Source organism: Temnothorax americanus, unplaced genomic scaffold (assembly GCF_048541705.1).
Source record: "Temnothorax americanus isolate GAGA-0224 unplaced genomic scaffold, ASM4854170v1 Scaffold12, whole genome shotgun sequence".
NCBI classification, from domain to species: Eukaryota; Metazoa; Arthropoda; class Insecta; order Hymenoptera; family Formicidae; genus Temnothorax; species Temnothorax americanus.
In genome coordinates, this window is record NW_027509253.1 from 3,809,018 (window position 1) to 3,829,508 (window position 20,491).

Genomic DNA, 20,491 nt, shown 5'->3' on the forward strand with positions numbered 1-20,491 from the left:
GTCGACGAAAGTGCCGAGTGCTCGGTCGGGGGGGACCTCGATTGTGGAGCCGCCGACGGCGAGGGCGCATGCGCTCGCCGAGCACGCACCACGACCCGGTACGTCGCACGGACACGGACGCGCACCGACTGCGGGAGGCCGCGCACAGGTGTGCGTCACGGCCGTGTATATTATCCGCCAGGTACGAGAAAGCACCAGTGTCGCTCAACCGCGTCGCCCGCGCCGCTGTGGAGTCGCGCGTTGAGCGCGTTGAGCGCGAGCGTTCAACGCTGGGGCGACCCGGTTGATGACCTACCTAGAACTGCACGTCGAATCGCGCGTATATATATGTATGTATGTATGTACACCGGTGACCTATGCAGGCGCACTCGCGCATCGTGCCGACGTGGACTTGCGGCGGGAACGATTCTTTACAAAAGTCTTTTCGCCCGAAAGAAACGGGGAGGAGCGCTTCCCCTTCTTATTTTCTTTTCGAAAACCTTGAATGAATGCGACCTTATCCCGCAACCTGGCTCCAGACTTCGATGAATACGTGAAGAGGTCACTTATTGACACTGCAAATCCAAAGTGTTATTTTGGTTAACGACCTAATCTTCTTATACACATTTCTGGCCGTTTCAAATCACGTCATTTAACATTTAACACGATTGAACGTATTAACGTTTAATTTAACACGATTGAATGACGTAACGCAACACGCAAGAAACATGTGCGAAAAGAGCTTCCAATCAAGTGTGTCATTTTTCTAATTCTTAGAACTAAAAAAAAAGATAAAAAGTAAATTAAATCAAGGTTGAAGTCAATTTGCATTAGTAGAAATGGACGTTAGACAATTGTGCATGTGACAATAACACTTGGATTTGCAATGCAACAGTTTTGAATTCCATTTTCGACGGCGGCGTTGCGTGGGAAATAAAGACAAGCGAATCACAAAATGTTCCAGCTTCTGAAGATCTGCGGTCGCTCTTCGAGGAATATGGACTTTTCGTTTGTACAGAGCGTTTCAGAAACAGGCCGAACTTTAGGAACGTATGCCGCTTAAGAAGAATGAAAAACAATGTTGTATGAACATGGATCCGCCGAATTCCCTTTTTTTCGATCCTTATTACTCTCACAATAAGGATCTCGGATAGAACAGCAAGTCACGATAAAGTCAAGATGACGATTTTTAGGTCATTTTGCTATCATATCGACGTCGTTTTGACTTCTCATTGTGAGTTTCTCTCAAAATTTGATCACTTATTTCTGAAGCACTCTGCATATCCACGTAAACGAGGACTCTATCTCTCTAGGAACGATCTTACGAATCCTTCGAGGCTCCCGCTTCCTCCGTGCGCCAGTCACTCCGAATTACGAACACCGAATGACGGCGAGAAAAAGCCAATTTACTTCGGCGTACAGACGCGAACGGAAAAATTCGCGTGATTTCTCGTTTCCGACAGCGAAAAAAGAGGAGTCCCGGTTTAACACGACGACGACGACGACGACGACGACGGTAGTTTAAGTCTTGGCCGTCTGCTCGGCGTCGGCGTCCTTCTTGTAGACCTCCTTGTAAACGAGCTCCTGCATCTGCATCCTGAGCAGCATCCTGCGGTCGGCCGGCAGGGTGCGGATGTGCGGCAGCAGGCTCATCAGGAAGTAGTAGTTGTCGTCGAAGCGGCAGCCGGCCTCGAGGGGATCGACGCCGGTCAGGCCGACGCCGGCGTCGCTGTCGCTCATCAGGACCTGCTCCGGCGAGATGTTCTGCAGCATCATCTCGTTGTCCGCGAGATTGTCGGTGACGCTCTGGAACTCGAGGTTGTCGAAGCTCTCCTCGGGTTCGCGTTTCACGTCGACCGTGCCGCGCCGGCCGTCCCCGTCCAGCTTGAGCTGACGATGACGATGGTGGTGATGGTGATGATGGCGGCCGTCGCCGCCGGCCATCGACAGCAGATGATCGGCGATCGCGTCCCGATCGTCGAGGCCGCCGTCGAAGCCGGAAGTCGGCACACCGTTCTCGCCCTCGCCCTCGCTCGGCTGCAGCTCGTCCTCCGTCTTCGGGACGCCGCGCTCCCAGATCGGCGGCCGCGGCAGCATCTGCTCCTTGAGGAACTGCAGGCTCTTGAAGTGGATCCATACCGGCCGGTTCCGGTGGAACTTGCTCTTGCGGTACACCTGGTCCTTCTTCAGCTCGGCGCGGAACGTGTCCCGCAGGCCCTTCCACTTCGCCTTCAGCATCGGTTCTGTAAAGAGACAAGTGAAGTCTTTCGTGTTGCAGAGGCGAGAGATTCGAGACATCAATTTGTTGGCAAGATCCATCGATCCGCTTCTCCCTCTGCATAATAACACAGAGAGCTGACCGAACTCCGATTAAATTTAATTAATTCAATCGGTATTTGATTGCTCATACCTATTTCCATCAATGATAGATTAACTATAATCTCGGTTTAACTTACTTTTTATCCTTTTCTGGTTTTCAGAATTTTAATCGATACATCTTTTAAAGATCCACAAGACTGTACAAGTTAGATTATTCCAAATTAAAAAATGTAGATGTTATTTAAAAAAAAGAAAACTTATTTTTCTGAAGAAGCGGAAAAAATTTGCTTTTTTTTTCAAATTGACGTAGTACTGACTAAAAAAAGATACAAGGGTTTTATGAACGTTTTAAAAACCCTGCACGTTTTAGCAACGTGCAGAGTCTCTCAGACCCTGGTGAGGTAACTGTGGGTTAACTTTAGCATAAATTTTTGGGGGCTTTGGAAATAAAAAAAAAAACATAAATACATTAATAAAAAAATGAAAAAAATGCAGTTTAAAGTTTAACTTGTTTAGGGTACTTTAATTTACTTGAATTTATCATAGATCTGTGTGTACATATTGAAGGGACGCGTCCCCCCGCTAACGGGGCGCCAGTGTTTCTACATATGTTTCTACGTGAGAAAATATTTATCGCGCGGTTGCAGTACTCCCGGCTGGGTGCCGCCGGTGCCGCGTGCCGCGTGTCGGCGAGGATTCGATAACGCAGCGACACGAAACGGGACACGGGACCGCATATCGACAACCTGCAATTCGCGCGCGCGCATCGGCGCATCTCCGCGCGCATGCGACCTGCGACCTCGGCCTCGGCCGGGCGACTCGTGGTGCGTGCGTGCCGTCGCGGCTCTCTCGTGCGTTCGATCGGGATTACGATCGGGAGCGCGACGAAGGGATTCCGTGCGCCGGGATACCGCAGGTAAGGGGTCCCGCCGTTGTAGCGCGGCACCCAACGCGAAGTCGTCGTCGTTCGCTTCGCGGCGCGCCAGTTCGCGCAGAAAGTGAGGTTAGGGCGCGTCGCGCGCGTCGAACGGCACGATGTAGATATATCTCGATATTAGCGCGACAGGACACTGTTTCAAACTTTAACTGTTTTATTTGTATTTAGAATAATATATAATATGAGACAGTAAGGACAATACAAACAAAAAATAAAAAAAACTGGCAAAATCAAATATAAAATTTGAAATATGTATCTGCAATGACATTTATAAATTGCAGGTTTGTTTTGAAATTTTTTGCGTCGAAATCCCGGAGTTGTTTCATTTCTTTGGAATTCGGACGAGGTAGACCGACGAGGGCCGGGGAGAATGATAATTTCATCTCGAAACGGAGAATGTCAGTTTCAAAAACATAAACATCGCTGAGGAAAAATGCGCCTCTCGGAACGCACGTGCGAAATTTTTTGCGTCGAAATCCCAGATTTTTCGAGGAGGCTTTTGTTTCATTTCTTTGGAATTCGAACGAGGGCCGGAAAGAACGATAATTTCATCTCGAAACGGATGGCGATAGAATATATCGGAATGTCAGTTTCGAACGTAAACATCGCTGAGGAAAAATGCGCCGCTCTCGGAACGCATGTGATGATTTCCCTTGGCATTTACTTTTTCGGCGGAATTGAGCGTGAAACTTCGAAGGGACTTCTCCGAATGTTAATACTACAAGCAGCATTATTTGGTATATGTGTGTACACGGAAGGAAAGAAAATATTCTTAATTTGAAAATATCTCTTTAGTTTTAACGTGGAAATCTTGAGATTAAAGAAAATTTGCTTGAATGAAGTATTTTATATAGTTAAACCAAGAAAAAAAAGTTGATGAAAATTTTATATTCTTATAAAACTAAAAATTGTTGCATATATACGAATACATAAGTTTTAATTTAACACTTCTTTGTTTCGGTGTAGACGTCCTGTATACAGAACTTTGAAATTGAGGTAGTTGATGGAAAGTTAATTGGCCCTATATCATTTTTCTTATCTCGACAAATGCTTCGGAGCGTTCTTCTTCTCCTTCTTTCTTCATTGAAAGAAAAGAGATGAGGAATGCTTCGAAGCATTTGTAGCGTCACGTTGACCGTAGCCTAAATCCCATCAAAAGCACCTTAATAATTTCTATAATTTGAAACAGAACTTGAAATCGTTTTGAGAGAGACAACGTTGGTTGTTTTAGTGTTAAAGCGATATTTTCAAGTGTTCGATCTCCGACGACGTAAAAATTCAATCTTAAAAACGGATTCCACCAAAAAAACGCCGAAGGCGAATCCTCACTTTCTCCTTCTTCTTGTAGATAGACGTGTTTTCGCGGGGATTAGAAAAGCCATCCATTTGTCGAGAACGCGCGAACCATTCGTGTAGCATATAAAACGAAACTGAGGAGACTTCAAACGTCACGTTTCTCGGAGATGACCGACTCGGATGGGCAGCCTCGAGGTCTCGTGAGTCATCGATGAGAGACGAGCGGCCCCTCGCCAAGCGTCCCTCCCGACCTCGTCGCGGTCGCGACGCGCGAGTCGCTCTCGTCCTTGCCCGTAGCAGAGGATACAAGAGGAACGGTCGCGCGAGTGGGCGACGCATGGGCAGCGCGTTGCGTCGCGGGACTCGCGGGTGCTCGCGTGCGACTTTGCGGGACCTCGGTCACCCGCGGTACCACCAGGGGGAAAGAGGGACGAGGAAGGGGGATGAGATGGTTGTTTATACGACACGTACTGGGCAGATTGAATATCGCCGCGATCTCCATCCAGACGCGGTTGGTCACCTCGCGATTGTGATAGGAGATGTGCCTCTGGTTCCAGAGCGCCGGCCGCTTGTAGACCTCGGCGATCAGCCGATTCGCGTCCATCTTCACCTCGTCCCTCATGCTCCCTTCGCCTCGTCGTCGTCGTCGCCGTCCGCTTCTTCCTCTTTTTCTCGCCAACTCGCCAACGCACCCCCGCGATCGGGGAAGCTCCACGTAACGGCGGCGAGTGGCGGACCGACGAGAACAAAGTACGGGCGAATACTAGCGCCGGGATAGCGATTAGCGCGCAGGACGCTGGCGGGTGACGATCGATTCGCGTTTCGCCCTCGTCTCGCCTCGCTAGCGCTAGTAGCCACGCTTTCCCGAGTACCTTACCTCCTCGCTGCCCTCGTCCTCGCCCGCGCCCGCGCCCTCGCCTTTGCCCTCGCCTTCGCCTTCGCGCCCGCGGCCTCGCCCTTAACGTTTCGCTCTTGCATCGCTTCGCGCAAGAGAATGGACACGGCCAAAAAACCAAATATCTCATTTCGCCTCATCTTTTCCTATGTCTATATGCGAACAGGAATAAAAGCGTGTTAGCGCAAATCAGGGATCAAGTGTCTGTATATACGCATTTGATTTCCTGGATACGCTTCGCTAAAGACCCCCCGATGAGAGCCATTTACTCACGCATCGCTTTATCGTGGAGATACTCGGTTGCGTAGATTGCGATGCGATAAGTATGCATCCGTTTTCGCGAATGCAATATTTTGCGCGTCTAATTGATTGGACATGCGCATGCACGTTGCCCGCAACCCTCGCGGTAACGAAGGATCTCGCCCGTCGCTCGCGCGCGAGCGAGGAAGAACCCCAAAAATCTCTCCCCTCAAACTCAAGCACTTTCGTTTTCTGTCGTCTAGGGCCTGTTGTTGCGACGACGCGAAAAGGAGCGAGATATTTGCGGACGCGATATTCGCTAACCGACGCAGCTGACATCCCCAGTAAATGATAATGAAAGACTCGGAGTTGATAGCGCAAGGCGCGGAGGCGCGTCTCTACAAGGGGCTCTACCTGGGAAAAGCGTGCCTGATGAAGGAGAGATTTGTAAAGAATTATCGCCACCCGGAACTGGACGCTCGCCTCACCAAGGAGCGCATCAGGGCCGAGGCTCGCGCCATTATCCGGGCGAAATCCGCAGGTGAAAACGCGCGACGCGTCGAAGAACACGGAGACTCGCGTTCATCGATTTCATTCGCGTAACATATAATAACTTGCCCCTTTCCGTTTCCAAGGAATAGCGACGCCGGCCTTGTATCTGGTGGACTTGGAGCGACGTAGTATTTATATGGAGTACGTGGAAAACGTCACCGTGCTGAAAGAGTTCATAGAAAAAAACATTTCGGGAAAGGCGGACGCGGATCGTCTGGTAGATTTCATAGGACGCGGGCTGGGGACGCTGATAGGTAGGCTGCACTCGAGGAACATTATTCATGGTGATCTCACCACGTCGAATATATTGGTCAAGAACGACTCGAACGAGCCACCTTACGACGACCAATCCGATGGTAATAAAACTTCTTGCGATAGTGTTTCTCGTTGTGTATAATAAACGCTAGTGTCGCGTCGAATCGCGGGTATGCGATAAACGAATAGATTTCATCACATTTATCGACATGTGTCTAAAACGAGATGTTGCTCGGCGTTTATTGTAAAAATATGGTATCCTCTATATCTCTATATCTATTGCAAAAGATATTCCGTTGTTATCTCTCTCTATATCATTCCTAACGATCCTAATATCATCATTCCTTCAACAGCCGAGACACAGTTCGTAATGATAGACTTCGGACTGGCCCGAGTGGATTCCACGCTGGAGGACAAGGCCGTCGATCTGTACGTCCTCGAGCGGTCGCTGCTCAGCGCGCATTCCGAGGTGCCGACGTTGTTCGCCCGTATCTTTCATCACTATCAACAGCATTATCAGAATAAGAACCAATGCGAGCAAGTGCTCGCTAGGTACAAGCAGGTACAAGAGCGTGGACGTAAGCGTTCGATGGTAGGCTAAAGCAGCGGAAGCGAGGATTATTCTGTCCTGAAGAAGATACGAAGCGTACAAATGTATTTTTATAGCATTACGAGACGCCGAGTTTTGTATGTATGATTAAGGCTGCGGTCCATTTAACGCTACAAATGCTTCGAAGCATTCCTCTTCTCTTTTCTTTTAATGAAGAAAGAAGGAGAAGAAGAACGCTCCAAAACATTTCTAGCGTCAAGTGGACCGCAGCCTAAATGGAAATTGTAAATAGATGCACACGTGACCGAGAACGAAATATGTGGGAAGTTTGATCGCCATTCGAGTGGTTAGAATTAAGATACGTAAAACTTGAGAAGGTAAGAAGGTCTTCTTTATACAGATAAATCATATTTGTATGTAACAATATTATGTAACGGTATACGAGCAGTCAAGTACACAACGATATCTATTGCGAGGGAATGACTATTGCATACGTATAATAAATTTGGCAGCAGCGATAAATCCGCGTGGAAAAGCTATTGCTCTTTATCCATGGTGTCTTACAAATCAGTCAAAATGCAATCCCGAATATATGATGATCCAGGTCACCTGTTAACAAATAATAAAGTACAGTATGAAAAGGCGAGAGAGAGAGAAAAAGGAAATAAAGATCCATTGAGAGAAACATTGATTCTGCTGCGCTCACCAGAAAACCAGCGAACGAGGTCATGAATCCCTCTTTCGTCAACTCCCACATACCACCGTACTCTTCCTCATCGATTTGTTGGAAACTGCTGAAGTATAAATATGTAATTCCCGCATTGACTACTACAAATCTGAAACACAAACGTCGTGAGGACATGCACATGAGTAACGTCTACGATTTGAAGGGATTCTACTGTAAGTTGACTGTCAAAAGGCAACAATAAGGAGCCCGACAAGAGTCTCTACTTACAACAACAGAGCTATAAAACCTTTTAGTGGTATAAGGCCCCATCCTATACCGACGATAATACCAATTGCCTGTCTTGCCCAGTATATCACGTCGAGAAATTCCTCCTGCGACAAAGGAAGAGGAAAAAATGTAGAGGCGTCAGGTCGGGGAGATAATTCCCTGTCCCCTTTATCGGGCACGGGTCACCGCGGCGCGCGAGGGTTATGTTTACCTTGTCCGGCCACTCGGAGTTGGCGGTGATCGCACGTGTCCACACGCTAACCTCGCACTTGTTGGCCCCGTTCCCGTTCCTCTCCGTCCTCGTGCGCGACATCCTCGGAAGGCTCGCGATCTCAACGTGAATCACGATCTCGAACTACGCCGATTTACACGAGCATCGTCGCGTCAGCGCGCGGGGGGAGCCTGGCCTGCTACAACGCGCGTACATACAACGTGTATCCGGCCGGCTATCCCGGAGCGAGGGTATTCCGCACTCCTCCACCTGCTCCCACCGACCCCATACCCCACCTTTCTTGTCGCCTCCAATTAGTAACGAGTGGTGGGATCACGGTGAACGGCGAGCGAGTGCGCGCGAGAAAGAGATAAAAATAGAGTACTCTGATTTCTCACTGTTCAACAAAAAGTATTTTTTCGAGCATAAGAACGTAATTGTTTTTTTGTTTTTTTTTTGTTTTTTTGAGTGCTGAATGTGATCCCGTTTATCAAATTGTTATTATTAATAACATTAGCAAGCAATAATAAATAGCATGAAGTAATTAAAAAAGCATATAAAGCAATTAATAGCGTAAAAGGATGTTCCTATTTGCAAATTTCTTAATAAAATATTATTGATTATTTATTAGTACTGTGATTGTTATTTAAAAATAATTGCTTTAATAAATAACTAATATCGTTCTTATTAACTAATTAAATTGATTTTTAAAATAATTTATTAATATATAATTATTTCTTAATACTATGATTGTTATTTAAAATTGATTACATTAATAAATAATTAATATCATTCTTATTAATAAATTTGTTAATAGGAGCATTCTTTTGTGCTATATTACTCGCTTTCGGCCATATCACGAACTATCCATTTTATTGTTATTATTAACTGCTACATAATTCTTATTTTAAATACGTGATACCTTTGTCCTATATATTTATTACTACAATTTATTACTATAATAAATAACTGCTGTAATCTTTGTACCAGCTACATGTGCGTTTTGGATCTGGAAAAAAGACAGATTCTATAAGCGAGTGGGATATGAAAGTCACTCGAGTCTCTATACATGTGCGGTTACGAGTCTTTATTTTATTCATTATTAACGGATTATGTGTCGCGCTTCTATCAAGCTGTCCGGCAAAATAGATTGCAAATGTTAACATCGCTGGGGGATGACGTCGAAGATATTAATATTCACAATATATTTCGTCTCGCATATATCTCTTTACCTCATTTCTTTCTCGCGCTCTCGTATGTATATAGAAATGTATAATGTCGTGTAATGCATACGGGGGGAATGTGTGTGTATCGGAGGAAGATTTAAATACGATATATCACACGCTACATTACACACGTCACGCACACGCACCTGATCACTTTCCTTCGCTCCCTTTATACATCATATGTGTGTGTCCCTTCACATAAATATGTATTATATATACACACATATACACCGAATGAGAGAAACGCGACCCCGGTTCTAGTAAGTAACGCCGTGGAATGAGAGATTATATACTGGCTGAATCCTCGATTACGTACAGTATCGTGGAATCGTACCGAGTTTAAGTGTACGCGATTACAAACGACGACGACGACGACGACGCGGCGGACGAGAGCCGGTGGCAAGGGTGGAACGAGTTTCTCCTCTAATCGTACAAAAGACGTGCTGTATAATCGCTGTATAACAAGACGTTTTGGCACAGTGGTCGGCAGAGTCGTTTCACGCCGCAACGACGCTCGATTTCTCTCTCTCTCTCTCTCTCTCTCTCTCTCGCGGCCGACATTTAAGACGGTGCGTGTACGCCGCATACAAAAGTCGCTCGTAACGCGAAAAAAAGACACGTTATAGTGTGTAAGTTTTTAGTCGAATACACGAGACTGCGTTTAAAAATATCCCGCCCCCTAGGGGGGCAAGTCCGATAAAACTGGCCGACAACGCGTGCCTAAAAGTAAATATCGCAAAGACGACCTTACGAGTGGAGTCTGTCCCTCGGATCGGTCGGATCGATTAAGTATTAATACGAGAGACTTTCTCACGTTTATTCTAGTAGACCATGCAAGTTCGAGGGCGCGAGTCCCCCCTCGCGGAATCCGCCAAGTGTTAAGTTTAAAAAGAGGTACGCTTTAGGACCGATGTTTTCTCTTTCCTTTTAAAGGTGTCTTATATAGATCCGCAATTATATATCTACGATCTCACGCGCGTCTCGCGCGTGTAAATTATAACAATTCGCATCTTTCTTACGCGCCTTTTATCGGTCTTACAACCTAAATACGTCCTGCACGCTCATACATACGCACGCACGCGCGCGCGCGCACACACACACGCGTACAATGATTTTTATTAACACGATACCTTAATACTCGTTCGCTTAACGTTAGGGAGAAAACGCTCTCCATTGTTAATGGATATAATATCATGATGAGATGCAACGATCACATTGTCCTATGTATCCATCGTATAAGGGATCAATATCAATGTTACGTGATGATAAGTTAAGCGGTAAAAAAATTCACAAGAGACGTTTCGATCCTTTTCCCGCGTTACTTCGCTTCGATCGACAAGAATCGTGGGATTCTCCCCCACGACCCTTATTATTATACATAAGTTTTTTTTTTTTTTACATATATATGTACACGCGTTTGTCGCTATATAAAAGGGCAAGTACGTTGTCGATACGATTATATAATTTCGTACTGATCTAATGCCTATAAAGAACATTTTCATTACAAAAATGATTCATTCGAATCTGAAAAATTCGCAGCGCAAGGTACCTCGATAAATAATCTTGTATTGTTAGTCCTATTCAATTGAACGACGAGATATATCTAGAATTCTACATCCTCTGTCTATAACGTTAAAAACGCGCCCATTGGTTGGCGCATACAAATTTTCCGTGATAAATTTTACGTTCACAATGATTGTTAACGCTTCATTCGATTACAGTTGCAATTTCCGCAAGTAAAACAATTTTAGAAAAGTATCACGTTGCTAGAAGTTGAGATTCAATTTAGAATATCTCCGTAAAATAGTGGATACCAACTTGTGCGGCAAAATGAATTTAATCTATCTGTTATAAGATCCATCAGTTATAAAGATAAGTTCTCGTTCTCGGTTCTCGTCCGATAAAGAAACTATTAGCGCTGCACATAAATATAAGTAATAAATATAATAAAAGCTGCCATTTAGAATTTACCAAGCGGAAGGATTCATCTGCTAGCACACTTATCTATAAACAGTAAAACGTATTATCGTGTGATAGGAACTTCAACTAAACTGAATCTCATTTCTACAAATTAATCACAGATTAAAGACATATCGCATTTGACGAAACATATAACGGACGTTACCTTTACGAAGAATACGTATGCACGAGATGTCAACTTGTTACACGATCTTGGAAGACACTCACAATTGGTTATCCTATTTCAGTTGCCGCTACCCTTAACGTCTTATCAAAAGTGAAGACGTCTACCTGGCTTCGAAATGTGTCTTGTCTATTCTAGACATTCTCGCTGTTGAAATGCGTAGACAAACAATATATAAATATGTACATAATAAAATGAATCCTCAAAGAGTAAAACACTCTCGTTAATATCTTCACGTGGCATCGTAATATATCGCTCGCTAAGAATCCGACGGAATGGGAAATAATCTCACTGGAAGTGTCAAGTATCTTGGAAAAAAAAAAAAAGATCGAAACGTACGGTTAAAATTAATTGGTCTTCGTACATGAAATGTATTGGTAAAGCGTATACGGACAATACGAATGAGTACGACTAACGATAAGTCGAAATTTACGGTCGCGTGTAAATACGCGGCGTCATATAAAACTAGTATAAGATTCTCTAATGCCACTTTAACAGCAGAACACAGTACTTGAGTTGCTGTAAAAACCTTCGGTACCCTGTCTCTAATGTTAAAACCGGTCGAGACGTATATATATGTATATATGTATATTTATATACACGATAAAAGACTTTCTATGGCACGAAGACGAAAAGTACTGTTGCAATCTCGCGTGCCAGATTATCCCGGCATCAGCATACGGAAGAAAGTGCTCCTTACGGTGCAACGCTGACCATCCGTCCGTGCGCGACGTCAAACGTCGACCACGTCGTTATTGTTGTAATTGAAGTTTGAATCGCGCAGGAATGAAGTGCGACGAAGCTTAAAGCTGAGGCGACTCTCCTCAACCATTTTCGGCACTTCCGTTGCCTGCGAAGCAACACAATACAATATAGCTCTTATTCGTTATATAAAATTCTAACGAAACGTTAGCCGCATAATCGTAATTATTTAGCTCACATTATGTGGGACGAAATAACTAGAAAATAATATTGCACGATATTATTAAAGCCATACGCAAGTAAAGAGTTTACGTCAATGTTGGCCAACAATGATCCATTACTTTTGTGATTACTTTGGCGTTTAATTAATAACAAGATTACATTCTGCCCAACTTGGAGCTATGGTACAGTAGTAACACGAGCGATACGAGCGGTTATCAGCAAAAACACGTATTTCAACTGTGACAAAAGGACTTCACAAGAAAAAAATTAAATAAAATACCTTGGCATCTGCTCGGTCGACAGAACGTTGGAGTAGCGACCGCCATGCTGCAGGTGTGGCATGCTCTAAAATAATAGGTAACGGGCGTGGCTTGTACATTAAAGGATATATACATGCGTGTTTTTTTTTAGTACTATATTAAGGAGCGTAAGGATGCGCGCATCGACGACGCCTAGGATCGAGAAATGCGTGTACGGCGAGTCAACTAAGAAATAAACCATGCGACACAGAGAAGCGGGAATATACCAGGACGAACGGTACATACCGTTCTCCTTCCTGTCCGTCTTGCTCTTGTTCAGGCTCGCCGCCAATTCCCTCACCGATCTCTTCTCCACGCTCGTGTTGCTCAACGAGCTCGCGGTGCTGCTCGCCGATAACGTCGGCGGCAAGGAAGCCGGCCCGCTGACACCGCTGTCGGTCGACTCGTCGAGCGCGTCACCGGAATCGGGCGTGTTGCCGGCCGAGGTGTTCGGACTAGAGCCGTCGCTCAACAGACTAAATTCTCCTGGAAAATTAAGCGAAGTCAGTTTTCATTCACCATAAGTTTCCCGTTATGTTTTTTCTTTATTAGATTAGCTTTCTTATGGAGTTTTGCATATTAAATATTTTCTCGAGATTCTCTCTCTCTCTCTCTCTCTCTCTCTCTCTCTCTCTCTCTCTCTCTCTCTCTCTCTCTCTCTCTCTCTCTCTCTGTATAAACAATTGTGTCGCACCTTTCGTCAAAGAGCTAATTCTTAATGTGTCTTACCGGATTTTCGATCAGTGGCCATGCTCCACGGTCGCGGTTTAGGCGCCGTCGCCGGTGGGGTGGGTTTATTTTTCATAAGCGAGCCGTTGCTCTTCCCGTCGCTCGTAGACCCGGTACTCTTCAACGGTTTCAATACAGGAGACTTGGCCGAGTCGGATGTGCCCTTGGTGCCACTGCTGTTACTGTTTATCGGACTTCTCAGATCGTGACCGGTCGACCGTAGCTTGACGGACGAGGAAGACTTCTCCGCGTCGGTTGTGGACTTCTTCACGACACTCTTACGATTCTCCTGGTCCTTCTCCGACGTGCTCGCTCCAAAGGTGTCGTCGATGTCGTGCGAGCCGCGCGGGCTCATGCTGGACACGTTTGTCAGCGTGCTGCGCTTAGAATCATCGCTCGCGTCGTTCCCGGCGGGGCTGCTACAAGTCTCCTTCGCGAAAGCCTCGCCTTTCGATCTCTCGTGGGCCTGAGCACTGTCCGTGGTGTTTCTTCGGGCGAGCGGTGACGCGGTAAGCGGAGAATCACCTTGTGATCTTCTACCGACAAGGGGGGAAAATTTTTCCAAGTTGTCGCTGGATCGCGAGCGTGGAGCGGGTTCTAAAAGCGTCTTTAACATCGGCGAATTGCAGTTGTGCTTCTTTTCCATGTCGGGTGGAATGCTCTTGTGGCTCGTCAGCGATAGATTAGGACTGCCATCCGTTGGGAAGGTATGTAGAGAGCTGTAAATTACAATAGGTAATGTAAACAAATAGGTAAAGAAAGGTTTTACAGTCACATACATTGACAAATGATAGAAAAAAAATGAAGAGAGGTAAAACGTAGTCTGTCAAAAATAGAATATTTTGTATAGAAATACAAAAAGTAGAATATTATATTTACCTGTCGTCGCTCGTAGGCGATATCAAAGGCGTGGTAGGTGTAGTAGGTCGGAAAAACACGTCAAGACCCTCACCCAGAGCGAGACCGTCGATCGGTTGATCCGGTCTCAACATCGGTCTCGTAGGCGCTCGCGTTTTCGTTCTGCGCGGTCTAGACTTGACCAGATGCTGCAACTGCTGACCCACGGTGTTGGGTAATTCCGAGACGGAATCTAACGACTCGGTCAATGAGTGCTCGGTTTCTGAGATAGCTGCAAAACACCAATCATATTTTGCAATCTGACGAATTTACGATAGAGTAATGAATACCAACCTTCCGCTTGATTCTTCGGCAATGACGGCAAGAGATCCGGTATATCATCAGCGGATAAGCCTTCTACCGAATCCACCACGGACTTGGGCCTCAATTTCCTTCCGTGCAGACTTTTACGCTTGTTCGACAGATGTGGCGTCGCCTAAATAAAAAAATGTCGAATTAACGCAAAATCGAATATTCGTATACGATAATCATTCATATCATAATTCGTGGAATATTTCATATACAACTGTTTGCATTTCCGTACATATTTGCAATACCTACCAGATTAAGATAATCCAATTTCTATGTAAGCGTGTAAATGAAAATAATGTATATTTTAGCTGCAAACAAATTCAGGAGGAAATATTTATATATGGTAAAACGTATGCGCGCTTTATACGTTTAAATAACTGTCCAATTGTTCGAACATTAAGATGTTAAAGGATTCGAAATTCTTACCATCGGTGATTGATCGCTGACGCATTGACCAATGGAATTTGCCAGCGAGCATGTCTCCGGCGGACAATCTTCTTCGGACGCGAGGCTGGCTCTGCCAGGAGCTAAACTCATGGAGACACCGCTCGCGCTAGTCACGCCTATCACGCTTCCGCTGCTCATCGAGCCGGCGCTAGGTCGTAAAACATCTGGTGTGCTGCTTCGTGTTCGGCTATCATCGCCAATCTGGAAGCATTTTGTTACCTTAGTCCGTATCATTATAAGAGTATCGAAGTATCGTTAATAAGGAAAGGTCGATTTTATACATTTGTTTCCAAAAATAATAATTTACTCGTTTAGAGATTCATATATCTATTTGTCAAGTTTCAAATTTTATTCAGGGTGTAAGCTATAAGTTTTTGTGAGTTGATAAATTATATTAATATCAATGGAAAACATTATTCAAGTTTAAGAACTAATTTCTCTATTTGAAATTAGATTTCCGAGCTGATCTTTTGCATTAATATTAATTGTGGATAGTTTTTTTTATTAAGATTTTTTTTTAAACTTACCAAAGTTTTATAACTTCTTGATAAAGACTCGATTACCTCGTCTGTGATTCTGTCGGATATATGCGCCGCAACTGCTAAATTAAGTTCACTGAAAAAAGGAGAAGAGAATTAAAATTATTATGAAAACAAATCGCGATACGTTTATATCGAGATTATTATAAAATTCTTACTTGACTCTATTAACAATATCTGCGCCAGCTTGTTCGGTAACAGTAGTGTGTATGAATTCGTTATTGATTTGATTTTTCTCCTTGCAGGTATTACGAAGATCGTCTTGCACCGCGATCGGTTCACTCTCATCGCCCCTGATCACCGTTTGCGAAAGTATAGTAGGACATTGCTCATTCGCGCATTTTATCATCGCGTCCAAAGAATCCTGCATCAATCGCAAGTTTCTCACATTATACATAGTCGTATCGCTCAAGAAAATAATGACTATTCCAAACTTGCGATTTGAACCAGTAGGAAAGCAACTGTAAAAATACACTAAACGCACACATACCTGCAGATATACCGTTATAACTTTGTGAAGTTCATTCGCCATATCGTGCAGCTTTAGCTCGATTGGATTATTCTCGTCACGTCTTTGAAGCACTTCGTGCAATCTTGGCAGTAGCTGCAAAAGACGTAACATGAATACTTCAACGTCTTCAATCGAGACTGATCCTCAATTGAAATTTCCATTAGTCGCACCTGTTTAGAATTATCCGCGTCTTGTATAAGCCCGGTCGCATAATTGATATCGTTATTAGCGTCGCAGCTCTCCGCCGCGAGGGCCTTGATGGTATCCTGGGTTTGTACGACGAGTCTGTCGACCATTTGCTGCGTGGAGCTCAACAGAAATCCCTGTTGCAACCTGAATGCCTGCCCGTGGCTGTATTTGCACGGCGTGACGTTTCTCTGCAGCAGATCTTGTATCTTCTTGGCTAACTGCTCCGTTTTCTCCGCGGAGGTTTTCATACAAGGTTGCAGATCGTAAATCGGAAACGGCATATGCCGTACGCTACAGTTTCTGCAAGAGTAAATTATTTTGTGAATTTATCGCATTTCTCTTTTATTTCCGAGCTACGTGTACACACGCGTGCATACTTCTCTAGAGCGTGAACGATGTCCGCGTAGCCTTGTAACGTGATGTTGTTCTTGTCGTATATAATAGTCCGTAAATGATTATTGATCTGCAACGCCTTCGCCAACAGTCTCGCGCCGGGATCACCTATCTGATTACCGCTAATGTCCAGGATGTGGAGACACGTGTTGCTGCCAAGAGCGTTGATCAGGTTGTAGAGGTCGCCCTTTAATCGCGAGTCAGGTAGATGCAACGCCTGAAGGACGCAGTCGTCCTCCTGCAGCATTTGCACCAGGGCGTCCATCACGACGGCTATGTGCTTGCTCTTCATACTGGCGGTATTACGTCCCATGTATAGCTGCTTTATCGATTTGTTCTTGCCCACCGCCGTCACAACTTGCGCCAAATCGACGTCCATGTCTGCGAACAAAAACATCGATTCCATATTTTTTCTGTTTGAAACAGATTTAAGGAAATTGACTGAAATACTTTTATATAACTCGATCCCTCCTTTCGATCTCGGATAAATAATATTGCCTCAAACTGTACGTACTGCTGTCCGATATATCCAACGACGCTATACATCGAACTCCGTGAATGCACGATTCCAGAACGTGCGCGCCCATGGAACCCAGATTGTTTCCGCTCATGTCAAGCTCTAGGCCAACTGTACTTTCGTTGCACGCCAGACCGAGTAGCAGGTGTTTCAATGCCTCCAATGGTAATTTGCACGAAGATATATTTAAGTACTTCAACGAGAGAGTCGCCGTGAAAAATTGCTTAAAACTCGGAGGTATTTCTTTGGTCTTCTTGCTCGAAAAAGAATTCCGGGCAACGTTCAGGTGGACTAGATTAGTTGCACAACCCCGTAATAATGCTCCGAATAACTAAATCAAGTCGTAAAGAACAATGTTAAGTGTATCGGACGAGTGCCAATTGCGGAAGTTACTATTCAAAGATAGAATTAGCTACTTACACATTCTAAAGTCGTATCTGTACCGCTAAGATCTAGGTGTGTTAAACTATTAGGTTGCGCCAAGAAATTGCACAAATTCTGCAATCATTAAATACACAAATTAGGATTTTAATCGCGATTGAAAGCTAACTCTTGTAACTTATCGCCGAGATCAGTCTGCAATTCCATTGCGAACTTACATTGACATCGTCTTTCAAGGTGTTCTCCGAAAGATTCAGATATCGCAAACTAGTCGGCATGCTTCTGTTCAAGCTTAATGCATGCGCTATTTGGCTTATACCTTTCCCGGTTAATCCACAGTGGGCCAAATTCAACTTTTGTAAACCTTTAGGCAACTTGCCGATAGGACCGCTGAGATGAGTACCACCTTAAAAATATGTCACAAACTTAGAAAGGTGCATAAATAATAAAAATAATGGAAGCGTTTGCTTGCAGTGATCAATACTATTTTATATATTAATGCGACGCTTATGTCAATCAAATGTGGAACATTACATTATTCAAAATAAAAAAAAAGAAACTAAAGGGATAAATACTGAAAGTTTCTCTAAAAAATATATAAAATAAAAGTGCATATATTTAGAGAAAAAAAAGTATATATATATATATATATATATTAGTATAATTACTAGGTACTAGGAATACATGGTTATTGGCACACCTTGCATTAACTTGGCTATTATCCCACACAAGCTAGAGGCTCCTACAAAAAATAAAAAAAAAAATCTATTCAGGACATTTATGGTTAACAGTTGAAAAATGGAGATTGCTTTAACGGGTTGTAGTGCAGATGAAGATTTCAAATACGAAAGAGACACACACACACTGAATAAATCATTGAAATAAATTAATATACCTTTGTCCTCGATCATATTGTGCGACAGATCTATCGTTTGCAGCATCGTGTTAGCGTTAGAAATCAGGGCTAACGACAGCTTGTGAGCAAAATCCCTTTAAAACCAAGTACGTTATAAGTATGCGTTAAATACTTTCTCCGTGTTTCAAAGCTAATTGCTGATAAGCCATTACCACTTAATCCCGAGATTGTCCAAATAAAGCTCCTGAATGGATAAGGATCTTCGCATAACGTGCAACAGTCTCTCTAGGGGCTCGTGATTCAGCTTGAGATGGGACGCTCTTAATTTCGTGAACCAAGTGTTATACTCCAAGGCCGAGATAATTGGCACCAAGTCCTTCTGATCCAGATGATCGAAGTCTCTCAAATTCAGCTCCCTGGTGTCGTGCGAAAGGTATATTGTATCGACGTCCTGAAATTCGTATATCTCTGAATAAGATTTTTGTGGCGGACAATTTCATGCATTGTTAGAGCAAGTTTCGGCAAGGATGCCATTAACGCTCACCCAGGCCACTTCCTCCCTGTACGGTACACCGTGCAAGTCACACATGCACGCATACTGAGTGGAGAAGCCGCCGCAGGGCCCGGTGTGTCTTGTGGCTTCTGTGCTCCTAGCTAACTCGCTCCCTCGTATACTCTGCAGTCTGCTAGCTGGTATTACCTCTATTTTTCGTATAATGTAACTGAAAATAACAATTCGAGATACGCGATTAACGGGACCTTACGAACGAGAACAGTTCTCGGTTACAAAACAAAGCGGAACGTACTTCAACGGTACGGTAGGAAAGATATTTCGAATCGCCGTATGTAAGGCCTCTATCATAGCGTCCACCTCCGTGGTATCCCCGCCGACGCTGTTCGTAGTAAAATTGTAGTATCGCTCTCCGACGGTCAAACATAGCTGATTTGCCCTCCTCGACTCTATCGCCGTTATTTCTAGGTAGTGAAAATGGCAGTCGATCTACGAAGGGAATAAAATTTAAATGCCGTATAACAAACAGGACGAGGGAGTAAAGGTGATTGCGGACGAACTGAACTTACTCTTGTGGGTACTTTGGCCGATAAGAGAAAAAGGCGACATGGCGAAAACACCTTGAAGGGGGAACAAGAAAGAATCAATTAAGCTTAAGGCAAAAAGTGACGAGAGAAAGAGAGAGAGAGAGAGAGAGAGAGAGAGAGAGAGAGAGAGAGAGAGAGAGAGAGAAACAAGGAAAAAGAGAGACGGAGAAAGCGATTACTCACGAGAACACGATTCTCCTGTTTATCCTGCTTCGTTTCCAACTTCACCACATTCTTCAGCAGTATCTTCACATGCTTGCCAAGTAGCGCTTTCACCGATTCTGCAAGTAATGAATCATTCACATAACCGTACTCTTAACGCACAGGCTAACGGGACGCCGGACGGAAAGTGGCACGAAGATTCTATACTGGCCGGTCGGGCCTTTTTACCGCGTAAAGGAACGACGGGCTGATTGATCACGAGAAATCTCACGCGAAACGACGCGGGACGCGTCGAGAGGCGGGCGAGATCGGCGCTCGGCCGACGACGGGCGAGCGATCGCGCGCGGATGACAGCTCGACGAGCGGACGTAAACACCAGGCGACGCGGTAGTGAGAGAACGAACCGTTTAAATCCTTCGTGAGCTGCGACCGGGTTGACATTTTGCTAGCTGAAGTCTTCCATTGAAGTTCGCCGTCCCATCTAAGGTGCCGTCGTCTCTCTCTCTCTCTCTTTCTCTTTCTGTTTCCCTCCTTCTCTCCTTCTCTCCCGGTCGCTTATCCTCGCTCCTCACCGATCTAGGAGTGCACCGTCGGGACAAAGGGCGATGTCACGAGAAGACGAGCAGGCAGCACAGTAGCGGCCATGTTGGCACCTGTCCGCGATTGGCCTGCGACACGA

General features: G+C 44.7%; 3 protein-coding genes across 10 annotated transcripts; 1 reads left to right on the top strand and 2 right to left on the bottom strand.

Annotated features, from left to right (window-relative positions):
* The first annotated feature begins 42 nt into the window (after positions 1-42).
* On the top strand, positions 43-7,633 carry Prpk (TP53 regulating kinase). Of its 6 annotated transcripts, XM_077398405.1 has the most exons (6): positions 3,086-3,214; positions 3,517-3,972; positions 4,584-4,731; positions 5,930-6,207; positions 6,302-6,574; positions 6,827-7,633. In XM_077398405.1, the coding sequence occupies exons 4-6, from the start codon at positions 6,015-6,017 to the stop codon at positions 7,072-7,074; spliced, it is 714 nt and encodes a 237-aa protein (XP_077254531.1). In that variant the 5' UTR covers positions 3,086-3,214; positions 3,517-3,972; positions 4,584-4,731; positions 5,930-6,014; the 3' UTR covers positions 7,075-7,633. The 6 variants fall into 6 exon arrangements, with proteins under 6 accessions (XP_077254535.1, XP_077254530.1, XP_077254532.1 ...); XM_077398406.1 differs by lacking the exon at positions 3,517-3,972 and having other exon boundaries at positions 3,085-3,214; XM_077398409.1 differs by lacking the exons at positions 3,086-3,214; positions 3,517-3,972; positions 4,584-4,731 and adding an exon at positions 43-181.
* Positions 7,393-8,514, bottom strand: LOC143893242 (GEL complex subunit OPTI). Its single transcript, XM_077398413.1, has 4 exons — positions 8,190-8,514; positions 7,979-8,082; positions 7,730-7,859; positions 7,393-7,632 (listed from the first exon to the last, which is right to left on the bottom strand). The coding sequence occupies exons 1-4, from the start codon at positions 8,289-8,291 to the stop codon at positions 7,591-7,593; spliced, it is 378 nt and encodes a 125-aa protein (XP_077254539.1). The 5' UTR covers positions 8,292-8,514; the 3' UTR covers positions 7,393-7,590.
* A 531-nt stretch (positions 8,515-9,045) lies between these two features.
* Positions 9,046-20,477, bottom strand: Lrr (capping protein regulator and myosin 1 linker 1 leucine rich repeat protein). Of its 3 annotated transcripts, XM_077398375.1 has the most exons (24): positions 20,217-20,477; positions 19,834-19,931; positions 19,633-19,683; positions 19,359-19,552; positions 19,097-19,274; positions 18,765-19,003; positions 18,592-18,686; positions 18,397-18,438; positions 17,915-18,102; positions 17,736-17,813; positions 17,313-17,646; positions 16,783-17,179; positions 16,387-16,705; positions 16,196-16,309; positions 15,864-16,069; positions 15,694-15,781; positions 15,146-15,367; positions 14,969-14,989; positions 14,702-14,843; positions 14,390-14,639; positions 13,511-14,229; positions 13,028-13,267; positions 12,763-12,827; positions 9,046-12,408 (listed from the first exon to the last, which is right to left on the bottom strand). In XM_077398375.1, the coding sequence occupies exons 1-24, from the start codon at positions 20,251-20,253 to the stop codon at positions 12,292-12,294; spliced, it is 4,434 nt and encodes a 1,477-aa protein (XP_077254501.1). In that variant the 5' UTR covers positions 20,254-20,477; the 3' UTR covers positions 9,046-12,291. The 3 variants fall into 3 exon arrangements, with proteins under 3 accessions (XP_077254501.1, XP_077254502.1, XP_077254504.1); XM_077398376.1 differs by lacking the exon at positions 18,397-18,438; XM_077398378.1 differs by lacking the exon at positions 12,763-12,827.
* Positions 20,478-20,491: the final 14 nt, after the last annotated feature.

Bases quoted from the DNA above. Each gene is read 5' to 3' on its own strand.
- Prpk (XM_077398409.1), top strand. From the start codon at position 6,015: ATGATAATGAAAGACTCGGAGTTGATAGCGCAAGGCGCGGAGGCGCGT. The intron at 6,208-6,301 runs GTGAAAACGCGC...TCCGTTTCCAAG, and splicing joins TATCCGGGCGAAATCCGCAG to GAATAGCGACGCCGGCCTTG. The intron at 6,575-6,826 runs GTAATAAAACTT...TTCCTTCAACAG, and splicing joins TTACGACGACCAATCCGATG to CCGAGACACAGTTCGTAATG.
- Lrr (XM_077398375.1), bottom strand. From the start codon at position 20,253: ATGTCAACCCGGTCGCAGCTCACGAAGGATTTAAACG. The intron at 18,103-18,396 runs GTGTGCCAATAA...CATATTTTTAAG, and splicing joins AATAGCCAAGTTAATGCAAG to GTGGTACTCATCTCAGCGGT. The intron at 12,828-13,027 runs GTATGTACCGTT...CTATTATTTTAG, and splicing joins GACGGACAGGAAGGAGAACG to AGCATGCCACACCTGCAGCA.
- LOC143893242 (XM_077398413.1), bottom strand. From the start codon at position 8,291: ATGTCGCGCACGAGGACGGAGAGGAACGGGAACGGGGCCAACAAGTGC. The intron at 7,860-7,978 runs GTAAGTAGAGAC...TTTGTGTTTCAG, and splicing joins GGTTTTATAGCTCTGTTGTT to ATTTGTAGTAGTCAATGCGG. The intron at 7,633-7,729 runs GTGAGCGCAGCA...ATTTGTTAACAG, and splicing joins CCTCGTTCGCTGGTTTTCTG to GTGACCTGGATCATCATATA.